This window comes from Myotis brandtii, unplaced genomic scaffold, assembly GCF_000412655.1.
Source record: "Myotis brandtii unplaced genomic scaffold, ASM41265v1 scaffold456, whole genome shotgun sequence".
In the NCBI taxonomy this organism is placed as follows: domain Eukaryota; kingdom Metazoa; phylum Chordata; class Mammalia; order Chiroptera; family Vespertilionidae; genus Myotis; species Myotis brandtii.
Genome location: NW_005367431.1, coordinates 3,059,191 through 3,074,082, shown reverse-complemented (window position 1 = coordinate 3,074,082; position 14,892 = coordinate 3,059,191). Strand labels below are relative to the sequence as shown.

Below are 14,892 nucleotides of genomic sequence, written 5' to 3'. Positions count from 1 at the left end.
CGACCCCTGGCCACCCGACAGGCCGTTGCCGAGGCGCGGATGGAGGACTGCGGGCCGCGTCACTGACGCGGATGGATGGACTGGTCGGTCACAGGAAGAGACGGTCGGGCGGCCGGGGGACCAGTAAAGGAGGCTGAGGTGCGGTCTTAGCGGCTGGTGCTTCCAGGGGGCGGGGAGGGTGGTGCAGGGGGCCGGATCTCCCTTCCTGGGGCTCCTGGAGCCCGCTGGGTCCCTAATAAAGTTGTCCACCTTCTGTTGCGGCCTCTCCCAGACCTGGGAAGCGAGGCGGCAGCACCAAGTCCCTGTGATAGAGATGGACAGATGGAGGGTGCTCAGACCGCAGGAAGGTTTGCCAGCAAACTTTTACCAGGTGGAGCCCGCTGCGCTGACGCAGCACTCCCTCCGCCTCCCCTGCACCTGCATTGACTTTGCTGAGTCCCTTGGGGCTGTAAGAAGAGTCTTGCCCTTGAGGCTGCTGTTTTCTGACACCTCCTAGCTCCATACCTTTGGGCGGACAGAATAATGAAGTCCCAAGATGGGGTGGGGGCTGGTACTGAGTTCTCTCCTAGGCCCCTGTTTTCCATTGGTGAGATGGAATCCCAGAGAGATTGAGGGGTTTCGTCCCACAATGCGGCAGCCCTTCCTCTTCTAGGAGAGGTTTTTTTCTCATGCCCTCATGCAGCTCAGCTCAGAGGACAGCCTTAGATAACCAGTGTTTGAAAACTGCCTAAAGCCTCACTTGTTCTCTGAGGGACCCCTCCCCCCACCTGGCTCTAAAATGGCTCTGCCAGGGATGGAGTCAGGTAACATCTTTTAACAGGCCCAAGGGGGCAGGTATGTCATTGGCTTCTAGAAAGGGGGTCCTTAAAGGGCCAGACCTGAAACGAGCTCTGCTTCTCTTCCTGTCCACATGCCCTTCCCTGGCCCCCACTCAGCTGTGAATGGCCTCACCGCTGCTTTGCTGCTCACCAGCTGAGTTGACTGCAGCCTTCACCTCCAGGAAGGGCTGTAGTGAGGTTAACACAGGGCAGAGGTCTGACTTCTCCCCCATAAGTCATGGAAGAATGGTTTATTCTCTTAAATCACACCTAGAAACAGGCAGGGCTTTCCCTGGTGGAGTCGGGAGCTAATTTAAAGTCCTCATTTTGCAGAGTGGCAAGGTCACATGCCAGCAAAGGGACAGAACTAGATCCCAGGCTTTCTCTTCGTGTCTCTCCCTGCGTAGGGGCAGGGGCTAGAAGAGAGAACCGATGTCCAGCTTGTCCGCGGTGTGACCTGGAACAACTCTGCCCCCTCTTTGGGCTGGTTTCCTCAGCCTCTCTCTGGACATAGCTGCCCCTCCTCACGTCAGGACTTGGGAATGGGAAGGTGGGGGTAGAATGAGAATGTCGGAGTCAAGGGAATCTGGTTTAATCCTAGAGTCCTGAGGGTCAGGTGTATTGCTCTGAAAGGCAGAGTCCCAGGGGCTCTCACCTGACCCTCCATCCCCCATCAGCCTTTTCTTTCCCCAGGTGCCAAACTTTTGGGTTGGTTTCTTAGCTAACAGCCAGGTCTTCCTGAACCCATTTTTAGCTGGGGAAGGAAAGTCCAGGGGAGGTCTCAGAGACTGAGGAGAGCTTGGGGACCAGGAGAGCAGTAGGTGGCCCTGACATCCTCTGGCCTCCCCAGAGAGGAGAACCTTCTGAAGCTACTCTGGTCTTTGGGGTCTGGAGGTGAAGAAAGGACAATGACTTTGCAGGAGTGACACAGTGAGGAGCTATGGCCACAGCACTGGGGTGTAGCCAGACTGTTTGTTTTCTGGGTTGCACAGAAGAGCACTTGGTCCAGAGAAGCTTTTAGCTAATGGTGTATAGTGCTCTGTGCCACCACAATTTCGCCTTTCTCTGGGATTTATTAGTAATCAGCTTTGTCCTGATTTGGAGGTGGAGGTGGGGGGAGGGAATTAGAGATGGTAGGAAATGGAGATGGTCCTGGAGTCACAGGCAGCTCTGCCTCCTCCCTCCACTTCCAGATGTCCCACTGCTTCCCACCAAGGACCTTGGCCATGTCATGTGGCGCTCAGTGGCTTGAACCCCAGCTCTTGGTTTAGTGCTCTGCCCACTACCCCCTCAGCCCAGGGCCTCCTCTAGGAAGCTCCATTTTCTTCTCAATCAACAAACATTGACATCTACTCAGTCCAGGGGCTCAAGAAGCAGCACTTAATCAGAGGGTGCCTGCTTTGAAGATTCTGTGTCTCCCAGTCCTCCCCTAGGTAGCCTTCCCTGACAGTCACCATCCCAGGGGACCCTCTGGGGGCTGGGCAATTTGTGGTGTTTAGAGGACTATTTTTAGGCCTTCATAAATAAGTATAGCCTCTGATCAAGAAATTGACCCCCTTCCCTGTCCTCCCCCCCCTCCCACACACACCCCCCATGACTTCCTGAACACTTTCTTGATGGCCTCCAGCCCTGGGGACTGGACCTGTGCATTGAGGACATTATGGCTACCAGTGAATCTGCAGTCTCAACAAAGGGAAATGAGGGAGGAGGAGCCTTTCTTCAGGTTAATGCCTGGGGCTGGGGAACCAGTTCAGAGTTCTAGTCTGGGACCTGTCCCTCCCCTGGGTAAGCCCCTTCCCTCTCTTGGCTGGCCCTAGCCAAGTGAAGGCATCTCTGGGTGGCACCACCAGAGGGCAGTGTGGGGCTGCTTCCCTGGGTACCTGGGCGTAGCCTGGTGCAGCTGGACTCCCAGTGTCCCCGCCCCAACCAGCCTCCTGATTGGCAGAAGAGGGGTTAGGGGAGGTCACTTAGAGAAGAGGCTCAAAGGAAGCCTTCTGGTTGGGCCAGTCCCATCAGGACTTTCCAGGAAAGAGGCTGCCCCTGTTGATGATCACCAGGAGTCACTTTGCTTCTCACAGATTGGTTACACTGAAAACTCAACAAACATTGATGAACACCCTCTCCCATTGCCACCTGGGGACCAAGGTGGCTTCCTAAAGATGAGGCTAATGCCACAGGTCTTGGCTCAGGTGCTCCAAGCCTGCAAATGGGCGTCTCCAGGAGGCTCCTTCTCCCTGCCAGCAGCTCTGGAGAAAACTGGGGGCCCAGGCTTCTCAGGGCTGGAGAGGTCTTTAGAGCCAGCAGGGGAGGAGGTGTTTGGGAAAGCTGGGAGGCCCCTAGCCTATTTCTTCCCCCATTAGTCCTGACCAGCCGCACCATGGCCAGGAGTCATGGGAGAAGGAATCCTTGATTCTGGAATAATATATTAACCGCCTCCTCTATGCGGCACTGTGCTAAGCACTTCACACCCACTATCTATTTCAATCCTCCTAGCTATTCTGCAACGTAGGGGTTATTCCCATTTCCACAGGTGACTTGCGCAAGGTCATAGAACCTGTATGCGGGAGATCCCTTAAACATCGGGCTATGTGACTTCATTTATCAGATGAGTGTGGGGGGATTCTGGGCTCTCACCTTTATGTCTGGGTCCAGTGATCCCTGGTTCTGGGAGAGATGTAATAAGATGCTGGAGGGGTAGCAGAAGGTGCCCCTCCCCAAGGTCTGGGCACACCCCCAGAGGCTGGCTCCCCAGCCTGGTTGTCTGGGTTCTGGGGGAAGGGACAGGGGTGAGTTAGGCTGAGTCAGCACACCTGGCTTCAGGCAAAGGCAGCCCAACTCTGCTGAGGGCCTGTGCTTGCCTTGGACGGCTTCTTCCTTCCACACCTGGGCTAGGATGTTTGGTGCCAAGGAGAGCAAAGATCCTGGGATGGCAGAGGAGGAGGAGGATGGGCTCCATAGTGGGGCAGAAAGTACCCCAGGCTTGGAACAAGACAGACCTGGGATTCTGTCCTGGCCTGGAACTTCTCCTCTGGGAGACCTTAGGCAAATAATTTACCTTCTCCCTGAACCAGTTTCTGTGTGTGTGTGTGTGTGTGTGTGTGTGTGTGTGTGTGTGTGTGTGTTGGGCAGCTAGGGAGGAGATAGCTTCTGAGTATGAAATGAGGGGCCACACTAAGTGCCTAGCACATAGTGGAGATCTGTACCTGTGTAATGGAGCAGATCTGCCCAGCTTAGGAGAAGCTGCCAGGACATAGCCCCCAGCAGTGTGGGCCTTTGCTTCTCCAGAGCATCACCATATGAGGAATCCCTGGAACCTCCCCGTCTCTCCACCATGGGCCCTGGGGAACTCCATAAGGGGAGAGATGGAGGAAGGGGCAGGCTTTTCATCCCAGGAACATTCCATTCTAGCTGCTCAGACCAGTGGGGATCCCAGCCAAGGACAAAGGCTCAAGGGAACCTCTGCTTACCCCAGGAGCCCCCACTCCTTCCAGGACAGGAGTCAATGGAGCCCAGTTCCATAATATTACCCCAGCACCTTCTCTCCATAATGGCCCCCCTTAAGGAGGTAGATGAAGGTTTTGGGTGGGGCTGGTGGCTGTGGGGAAGAGGTAATTGAAAATCTTGAAATTGTTCTCTCCAGCTTCTCCCAGCAACTCTATGGATCTGAACTCCTGGGATTCTGTTCCTTCCCTGAGCACCTCCTCCAGGAAGACTTCTTCACTGGACCCTACGCAAGGCGGAGCCTCCGTCCTTCACAGGGGCACTTGGTTTTACAGAGACGGGGACAGGATTCTGGGGAAGTTCCTGTATATGAATTTCTTTATGTATACCACATTTGACTTTGGCTTACGTTGTACAATTGGAAGTCCCTGAGATGCAATCAGATTATTTAAGAGTGTAAGCAAACCTTTCCAATGTGAAAGTGAAAAGGATTTCTTTAAAAAATAGAGTCATCACTCTTAAACAAGTCACAACACGGCTTGGTAGCTGCCCTCGCTCCTCAGTCTAACAGCTTGGAGACCTGTTTGAGGGAAACCAGTTTGAGAAATCCCTGTCGTCCTCATTCACTGTTCTTGCCCTGTCCCTGTGGGAACATGCCTGTGGCCCCTCAGAAACATGATCAGCTCTGGCTCCTGAGGGAACACACCTCTTTCTGAGAAAGAGGTAGTGGCTACCTAGTTCTAAGCAAAGTTTTAAATGAGAAAAGGAACCACACTTATTCAAATGTCCTGGTAATAGAGGGAAGAGGGTCACATTTACTCACCCACAACCCAGAACTTATAGAATTCTGCGAAATGAATGTATATTGAGTCAGTCCCCTGATTCATACATTCAGGAAGAATAAATTTCAATGATGTGAGACAACTGCATGTGGTTTTGCGTTTACTTTGCAAGTGTCCTTGCCAATTTTCCTTTATGTGTCTGTCACCACTCTTTAAGTTGGCAATTCCTCGAGCAGTTTCTGTTTAGTTTCATTTGACAGTCTTGGGACTGTTGACTGATTTGCAGACTGATTTCTTCCTTGACCTGGCTCAAAGCTGACTCTCTCCAGGAAGTCTCCCCTGATGAAGGCTGTGATGAGGAAGTCAGGGGTTGGGAATGCACATGTGAGATGTGTGACTGGGAGGGAGGTTGTGCATGTTTGTGATAACCTGGCAGCATACGACCATGCTGGCAACGGTATGGACCTGTTTGTCACTCAGGGTCCCAGCAGGAGACAGGCGCACTCAAACTGGGCAGAGATTTAAAAGGGACTCTTTCCAAAGATGTGGGCTTAAGAAACTAACGAGGAATGGTGCCGCTCTCAGGGGATAGCAAAAGTTGGAAGCCTTTACAACTCCTGGCCCTAAGATGGGGGAGGGAAGGAGAGGGCAAAGGGATGAGAGGACAGCTGTGTGGAGAGTCCCTGACAGGAGCAGTGGCCTGTGACTGAGATAGATGAGTAAGACAACCTGGTAGGGAGGGAACAGGGGAATAAATACCCCATTCTTCTCCAATTTCCTGTGGGGCCTCTCATTGGCCAAACCCAACAGGAAGGTAGGGAACAGGGGAGTCATTGATGCACAGTTCCCAGAGGTCATCCTCCTCAGGGCAAAGAGCAGGGAGAAGGGTGGGGAGTGGGACTGGAGGGGCCAACACTTTGTAGCTGCTTGGGGGCATATCTCTGGTTCCCTAATGTTTACAGCAGGGCTTCTTTGCCCCTCTGGAGTCCCCCCACCTGCTGTGGTCATAAGGGGTGGTGGGTTGTTACTTGGAGAGCACTGTGGGGGATGGGGCTTTCCTTCCTCACCCTTCCCCTCTCTGGCTCTGGGATTTCCAGTTCTTGATAACTGCCTGTCCTGGCATCTTACATGGCTGCAGGAATTGTCCACAAGAGAACAAGGCCAGCCACTGAGTCCGTGTTTTTCTCCCACCCACTGTTCCAGTCTTAAACATACCCACAGGCATGCCTGTTAGCACTGCAGGCCTCAGACATAGTCACCACAAGTCATGGCTGTTGTCACATGTACATCAAGAAAATGTCCGTCTTGTCACACTGATACACTCTGCTATAGTCATACATACAATGGCAAATGTCACAGAAATATAAACTGTCACTTGCCAACATGCCCTGTCACATATATGTATAGGAGACATACCATCATGCTCATCCATGGGACATCAGAGTGTAGGGACAGGATGGTGCAGGGGTTAACAGCAAAGGCTTTGGAGTCAGCCTAACTTCTCTGATCTTTCTGGCATTAGTTTCCTGGTCTGTGACATGGAGATAATCCTTGCTCTTGTGGAGTTGTGAGATGAAATGAGGGGTACTGATCGGGGAGACCTAGCATAGTTTTGGCCTGGAGTAAAGCACTCTAGAAACAGTAGCTGTTACTGGGAACTCCTGTCTCTCTCCTGCTTCTCACCCCATGCAGGTTACACATGGACACTAGTGAGCACGTGCACCTGCACAAGGCCAGTTAGACACCCTTGGGCGCATGCGCCCTCCCCAAACATGCCTCCTGGGAACATGTGCACAGTATCAGACAAGCTCCCTCTGCCTGAACACTCTTCCCCCGATCTGCATGGCTTGCTTTCCACTACCTTTAAATCTGTGCAATCAAATGTCACACTTTCGATGAGGCCCACCCTGACTTCTTTTAAAATTCGCAAACTCCAGCTATTCCACTCCCTTACCCTGCTGTGTATATTTTTGAGCATCACTGACCTTCTAAGACTATATAATTTAGTTTATGACCTGTAATCTTCAAGAGGGCAGGGATCTTAGTCTTGGGTTTTCTGACATATTCCCAGTCACTAGAACGGGTAGCTGGCTCCCCGGGGGCTGACTGCCGATATATGCACTTAAGTACCATTGGTTCCTGGCTTCTCACCTTCTGAAACAAACATATCCAGGTGAAGCCTGCTCCCTGCCCTAACAAGCTAAGCCTCTGTGCTTATACTGTGAGCATCCCCTATGCGCCCAAATCAGGAGCTGGGACAAACTCTGTCCCTCCCAGGACCTTAGTTAGGTGGGCATGGGCAGAGTGAAGACTATTTTAATCACCCAGCAAAGGAAGCCTTTCCACTCACCCTTCTAGCCATTTTGAGCCCAGCAGGGACCCATTGAGCAGGTGAGGTGGCTGGACTTACCCAGATGACCTGGGGCCTCCTCTGTGGCCTAGGTTTTTTTTTTCACTCTGGCTGAAACCATCAAAGCCACCACTTCAGAGGCCACTAATGAGGATGAATGTGTTAAGGGCTTTGCAATTCATGGATCAAAGGGGCTGGGTAAACAGTGGGAAGCGTCCAGGACCATGACTGGCTGATGCTCTGAGGGGAGAGCTTGACATTCACTCCCAGACAGCCTGGTGTGGCCCCTGGTGTTGGAAAGGAGACGACAAACCTGCTTAGAACAAGTTGGAATGTGCCCTTCGCATTTGGGGGTGACAGAACCGGAGGACTGAGGGAACCTCTCCCAGATAGGGTGGCCAAACCTGGGCTTAAGCTCTGGGGGTCCCTAGAAGTCCCCCAGTCTTAGTTGCCACTATTGGAGGTCGTCTCCAGTCTGGATTCACCCAACTTGTTTTCCACTTGCTTCCTGGGAAGGGATGGGGTAGAGTGGGCAGAAATGGGGCCAAGCAGCTCTGAGCACCACAGGGTGAGACCAGGTCCAGGATCATTTGGATTGTAGGTGGGAAACACTGAAATAATGACTCTTGACCAGGAGACTTGCTGAGGCAATGTGCAGGTGCAAGTCATACGTGTAGACATGAGCTCCTAGCACAGTTGTCAAGCTGGGGCTGGTGTTGATGGAAGAAGGGGCGTTCCCTCAGCCACAGCCCAGGACTCAGACCCCCCCCCCCAAAGTCCCCTCCCACCATATAAGCCAGACTCAGGCTCGGGGAGGCAGCCACAGCCCCCACAGCCATGGAAGGTCCTTCTCCCAGGAGAAAGCATGGTGCTAGGCTCAGTGTAGACAATTTTTATTGGCAGGTGTTAAGAGTGCAGAGGCGGGGCATGGTTCTCCTCCCCCAATTGAGGACCCTGTAACCAGACCAGTGGGGTGGGAACACTTGACTGTGGCCAATTTGGGCCCTGTACCCTCCTAAGAACAAGCTCCCAGGCAGGAGGGCTCCTCGTGACATGGGGGAAGGGAGCAACACCTGGAAGGGTCTTGGGCTGTGTCCTACCCCAGGCCACTTGGTCCTGTCCACCACATACCTTGACTGTTCAAGTTAGGAGTGTTAGGGGACTGGGCCAAACATATTCCTCTCCAGGTATCTGTCTCATGCCTCCCTGTCCCTCCCCAGTGATTAGCCAGGTTGGACTACTAGGCCTGTGAGTGGCCCAGCCTGACCCAAAGCGACTAGTTCCCATAATGCACCATATTTTAGCCATTGTGTGGGCTGCAGACCCTTGGGGCTGCTGGGCTCACTATAGGCTGGCCCTAGCCAAAAAGACCCTTCTTAGGCCACAGAAATCAACCCACGATGATGGACATTGAGACTAACACCCCAAACATGCTTTGTCTCCTAACGGCAATTAACCCCCAAGACAAACAGCTCCTGCACCCCACAATCATGTTGGTCTAAAAGTGTGCTGCAATAAGCAAAGAACCCCAGCTTGGCCGTAAGCCCACAGAGGCCTCACTCAGGGAGTCTGGTCTGTTAGTCGAAGGCCCAACCCTGTAGCAGTGCTGGGCCACCTGGCACAGGCTGCCTGTCTCTGGTCATGCCCTCCACACAGGCCTTGAGGCCCCGCTCCATCTGGGGAGACCCAGTCTCTCCTGACCAGGGTCTCAGTCAGTTACAAGGCAGCCAGGTGGGATAGCAGGAGTGGGCCCAGGCCAGCAGGGGCTGCACAGGGGTCACATAGTAATTGAAAGTGGCAGGCACAGCCCCATCAGGGCCTGGAGGGCGCCAGGCCAGGGCAGCGGCAGCCGCTGGGCCCTGCTCAGCCAGTGCCTGGAGTGCCATGGTGGCGATGAGGTCCAGTGTCTGGCGACGCTCGTGGCTCATGAGGCACACAGTGCTCTCGTTGACCACCTGATGCAGTGTCACCAGGCAGGCGTAGCGGCGGGCTGAGTCGGCCCCGCTGAAGTGGGCCTCCAGGTAGCGCTCCAGGGTGCGCTGCTGCTCCACCAGGTCCGGGAAGTCAATAAAGAACCTGGAGCACATGTAGCGTTGCAGGGCGCGCACGTCGGTGCTGGGCTGTGGCCGGAAGCCACGCACCAGGAGGTGGCAGTACTTGAGGAGGCCGCCACCGCGGATCTCTTCAGGGTTGCGTGTGGCGATGACTCTGTGCCGCAGGTGCTCCAAGGCTTCGTTGAAGTCCCCGTACAGGCTCTCGCCCGTCACCGTTGGATGGAAGGCCTCAGACATGGGCGTGGATGAGCACTGGCCGAAGAGCAGCAGGGAGTCCAGCATGATCTGGAAGGAGTCTACGCTGAACTCGAACTGGCGCCTGACTGAGTCCACAAATTTGAGCTCCATGTTCTTGCCGCTCTTGTTGGACAGTGAGATGAGGCTCCAGCGGTCCGTGTCTGTGCACACTTTCACCAGCTTCTGCACGTAGGCCTCCTTGAGTGTCAGTGGCGTGATCTTGGCCCGGCTCACGCCAGCCGGCAGGAAGTCCAGCAGGCAGGCCAGCACCACCTCCTTGGTCAGCTGGAAGGATGCCTCGCTGCGCAGGTCCACGCAGAACACTAAGTCTAGGTCCTTATAGCCCAAGCCATTCTCGGGGTGCAGCACGTGGCTGGCAGCTGAGCCGTGTAGCCGCACACCATGCACGCGCAGTCCCTGTTCTTCTAGGCTGCTGCGGACGACCTGTGGAGGGGACGGCAGGAAGGAGAGGTGTCAGGAGCTTGTCCCCCGTCCCCAGGTCTGCTATGGGCTTCCAGGTAATAGTGATAATAATATCGACCACTGTTGACCACTTATCAGCTGTCGTGCCTTTGGAAAGACATTTAACTCTCTAAGCCAAACTTCTCTAAGCTAGAGAATGGCCTATTTGGAGGAAAGCCTCAGAAAGGACAGCAATAATAACAAATGCAAGCATAGAATTTACTAAAAGCCAGGTACTGATCTAAGCACTTTATACATTAGGATATAAATTCGCGTAATTCTCACAATAACTCTGTGAAGTAGGTACAAATATCCCCACGTTACAGATGGGGAAATGGAAACACAGAGGGGCCAAGTAACTTGCCCAAGGTCACCCAGCTGGTGAATGCAGAGCTGGGATTTAAACTCAGAGTCCATGTCTTAACCACTATGCTATCCTACTTTTCTAAAACTGTAAGTAAAACATTTGGTTTTGTGTCAGGCATAATGCTAATTGCTCAAATGTGTTTGGAACATAATTGTTAGTTCACATTCATTATTACATTATTCCTCCCAATAATCCTATGTTTGCGTATTATTATTCCAATTTACAGATGGGGGACCTGAGGCACAGAGAGGTTAACAAACACGTCCAAGGTCAGAGAGTGGCCAGGGTGAGACTAGAACCCACGTCAGTTGGATTCTCAAATCCATGCACACTCTTTTGACTCTGAGATCCACATCTTAATTCATCTTTACAAGATCTCGGTGAGGCAAATATTATACTCATTTTACAGATGAGGAAACTGAGGCTTACAGTGGTGAAATATCTAGGGGAAGCCATTCAGAAATGGCAGGCCTGGCAGTTAAAACCCAGACCCTTTCCACTCTTAGAAAGCCTCCCCGACCAAGTGGGAAGAGATGTAGCAGATCCCATCTGCTGACACAGGGACATGACAGGCAAACCTACAAGTCATCTTAAACCTGCTCCTTTAGCCAGAGGCGTCTTCCCAGGCCTAGGACCAGGTGGGGAGAAGAGGGGAGCTGGGCTGGACACTCAGAGACCCAGAGTGCTTCATACACTGTCCTGAAAGTGACCAGGCAGCATTCCTACCCTGAGTGATTCTGCAACCCTTGTTGCCAAGTCAGCGCCTGCCGCCTGCTGGAGGGGCTGCCCTCCTAGCCTCAGGAGGAATTACTGTAAAGAATGCATCTAAGTGCTGAGGAGGCAAGATGCAGTGGAGCAATTTGAGGCGGGCGGCTCCCTCCAGGAAGGCTTCCGGGAGGAGGACCTTGACCATGCGCAGGTATTTTCATGGCTATGGGGAGTGAGCAACTGGCCATCAAAAACTTGCGAGTGGGTTAGGGGGGCGCTGGGGGCGGGAAAGAGGAGTATGAGATGCCAGGCACTAGACCTTACCAGGATCTATAAGAGAGGTCTTTATGATCGCTAAGTTATAAACCGGGATACTGAGGCTCACAGCAGTGAAGTCACCTGCCCAAGATCATGCAGAGGTGCCTTCAAAACCAGGTATGACTGACTCCAAAGCATAACCTCTTTCTACCGCATTTCCATTTTCCACGGTTCAGAGGAAGCAGAGACCAGAAACTAGGGTTCTAATCCTCCCTCCCTCTTAAAATTTCAAAGTGAGGCCAAAGCCTCCAGTCACTGAAGCCCAGAGTCATAGTTACGGAGCAGGAGGTTAGGGTTGGGGAATGCCTTGGCCAGACAGACAGGGGAGGCTGGAGGTAAGGAGCCAGTTGCTGCAGTCCAGCCTGTGGGACTTCTAACCCACACCCTGGCAGCTGTATCCATGTAGGCCCAGGAGAGAAATGGCCAAAGACTTTGTCCCAAGGACCCTGGTCAGGCCTGCAGAGCAGACCAGCTCCCTCCCATGTCCCATTAGAGCTGACTAAGCCTTACTCAGTGCCAGCTTCTGCTCCCAGGCGATGCCCACCCCAGGGCATGGCATCTGGCCTGGTGAGTAGGTAGCAGTACCCTTGTTAAATCACCTGCGTCAGGCCATGGGGTTGGCTGTGTCAGCCAGCCAGAGGCTGTTGTCTCTCCCAGGTGTGACTACAGCCAGTTTGGCAGATAGTCCCCAGATACTGCCACACCCAAGGACTGCAGGGCAGCTTGGAGCCTCCTGAATCAGACGAGGGGGCAGTGGCTACACCCTCCTTTCTCCTGTGCCAAGGCCTTCCCCAGAACCACTCTGCTCCCAGGCCACTGCTGAGACCTGCAGGGAGACCGTAGGTGCTGCCAGATAGCAGGCTTATAAAAATTCAGAGCCACCTAATGCAAGTCCTAGGGCCGCAGCTGGAGAGATAAGATTGTGACCTTGGACAAAGGACTTATCCAAGGTCACACAGGCAATAAATGGCTGAACTTAATTAGAACCAGGCTTCCCAGAAGGCAGGGACCTCTTACAAAAGAGTGGGCCCCCTAGCCCAGGTACAAGCAAGAACTGCATTTCTTGCTGCTCAGATTGCTGCTGTAGGCGAAACCTTGCGGGGGAGGGGGGTGGAGGAGGAAGAGGGAAGAGGGAGAAAGATTCTAATTCTAGAACTGTGGGGCAACCCAGCACTGGTAAGAAGCCCAAAGTCAATAACCAGCGCCCCCACCACACACACCCAGCACTCCCACAATGCACTTCACACACCCAGCACTCCCACCACACACACACACCCAGTGCCCCCACCACACACACCCAGCGCTCCCACCACACACTTCCCAACAGCTTGTGAAGCTGCCAGCTGCAGATTCCTGGCAGAAGAGGGACTTTCTTCCCTGTGGAGGCAACTGTACAGGCCAGGTGAAGGCACCTGTTCCCTTTGGATTCTAGAACCAGAAAGGGTGTTGGAGAGCAGTCCAATCCATCCCCATTGAACAGACAGGAACACTGGGCCCAGCAGAGGAAAGAGGTCCTAAAGCCAGATGTTCGACCTTCCAGTCCAGCTCTGAAGTCTCTGCTGCCCTCCCCACCACAGCAGGCAGCTCCCTGTTCTGTGCCATCTCTGGCCCTTGTCTAGGAGGACATTATACTATTATCACATTGTAACGTCAGCTCCCCCACTTGGCTGGGAGGACCTGGAAAGCAGGAAGGCTAGGTCCCAGTCATATCTATGCCCCCCCTAGGGTTCCAAAGAGGGCTTGGCACCGAGCTGGCGCCCGGAAAGGCAGTTTGGATCATATTGGTACTTCCCACCCAGGGCACCTCTTGTCCTTGCAGAGGGAAGCTGTCCCACTGGGCTCCTCACTTCCTTCCCCATTCCTGAAGCAACAGTCCTGGAGGTTCAGAAGTTGGGGCCCCAAGGTTGACCTGACTGTCCCGGGGAGAAAAGCCTCAACTGGTTTCCTAATTACCCCATGACAGCGGGCAGTGGAGGCATGCCTCTGTGAGGCGCCATGGGCTGCACATGAGTCAGCCCTGGAGAATCTGCTCCCACCCTTTCCCATTCCTCAGAAGGGAGGGCAAGGTTAATCCCCCAGCGAGCACCCCTGCCCTTCTGTGGAAGCTATGGCTTCACCTCGCTTGTCAGCTACTGCCCCAGAAAGCCCATCTCTGGTAGGCATGTGCAGGAATTGTGGATGATTTTCTGGTTTCTGCTTATTCCACAGACCTAGACGTTGAGTCTTGGGAACTGGGGAAGGAGTGAAAACACCTTGTACCTGCAGCAGTGGCTCTTGGGAAGACCCAACATTCTCTGGGTTTGATATTCACTTATTTAAGTGGTCTTAGGCAGCTCATCTCTGGGGCCTCAGCTTCCCCAGCTATAAAATGGGTACAACAGTGACCATATTCTGGTATTTCAGAGCATGACAGTGCCTGGTCTATGAAAGAGCAAATTTAGGGTTGTTGAAGGTCAGGTGAAGGGAAGAGGAGTCTGAGGAAGAGAGGGGTTGCCAGAATTCTCTTCTGCTCGTCAGTACAGAAATGGGGCTTGGGGTTTGGGCTGACACTCATTTCCAGTCTTGGGAAGGGGAAGAAACACCTAAACCGGACACCCGAGGATGCCTCCCAGCATGCAGGCATCAGGTCTGGCCTGGTGCTTAGCTAACCCCTCCTACCACAACCCAGCTGAGAGGGACTCCTTGTCCACATAATAGCTAGAGGGCTCTTGTGGTAGCAAAGGGCTGTGGGAGCACAGGACAGAGTCTGCCCCCAGAACTTTGAGAGAGGGAAGGAATGAGAATGAGGCCCAGGAATGATGATTTGGGGAAGAAAATAACCATTTTGGATGCAAGAATGTATACCTACCCACCCAGGGCTGCCTGGCATCTTTTGTCCTTGGAGGCAGGACTGTTCTTCCCCAACTGCCGTGTCTCTCCTCATCCTGTTCTCCTCTCCAAGCCAGGGCCTGGGTGAACAGTCCGGGCGGAATCCGGACTCCCCAGGGGCGGGGAAGGGAAAGCCAAGTGGGGAGGGACTATGAGGTGCAGGGGAAAGGGAGTATGGTCTACTATCAATGCTGTGCGATTTTGTTACAGCCCCTGTCCCTCTCTGAACCTCATTTCCCCTAGCTGTCGAGCGAATCGAACAGACTCCGGGTTCCTTCCAGCCACGAGGGCCTCAGGATAGAGACCCCAGGCCCCCCCACCCAGCGCCCTCTCACCTGCACGATCTCCCGGGGCTGCACGCTCAGCGTTGGAAAGTTGCCGCGCCCGTGAATGGGGATTGGCTCGCTCAGGAGCGCGTCCAGCCGCTTCACCTGCGGCCAGCCTAGCCCACTCAGGTGCGGTCCGAGCGAGGCTGATGCGGCTCCCG

At 53.8% G+C, this 14,892-nt stretch overlaps 1 protein-coding gene and 1 long non-coding RNA gene across 2 annotated transcripts in view; one reads left to right on the top strand and one right to left on the bottom strand.

Moving 5' to 3' along the window:
• The first annotated feature begins 6 nt into the window (after positions 1-6).
• LOC106727630 lies at positions 7-5,188 on the top strand. Its single transcript, XR_001363861.1, has 2 exons — positions 7-138; positions 4,459-5,188. It is a non-coding gene; the product is annotated as an uncharacterized LOC106727630 (long non-coding RNA).
• Positions 5,189-8,268: 3,080 nt separating this feature from the next.
• FAM46B (family with sequence similarity 46, member B) overlaps positions 8,269-14,892 on the bottom strand; it is a 7,037-nt gene continuing 413 nt past the window's right edge. Inside the window, exons 2-3 of the mRNA XM_005875253.2 lie at positions 14,741-14,886; positions 8,269-10,126 (exon numbers count right to left, since the gene is read on the bottom strand). Of these exons, the coding sequence (XP_005875315.1) occupies positions 9,104-10,126; positions 14,741-14,886 (1,169 nt within the window). The 3' untranslated portion in view covers positions 8,269-9,103. The remainder of the gene's footprint in view (positions 10,127-14,740; positions 14,887-14,892) is intronic.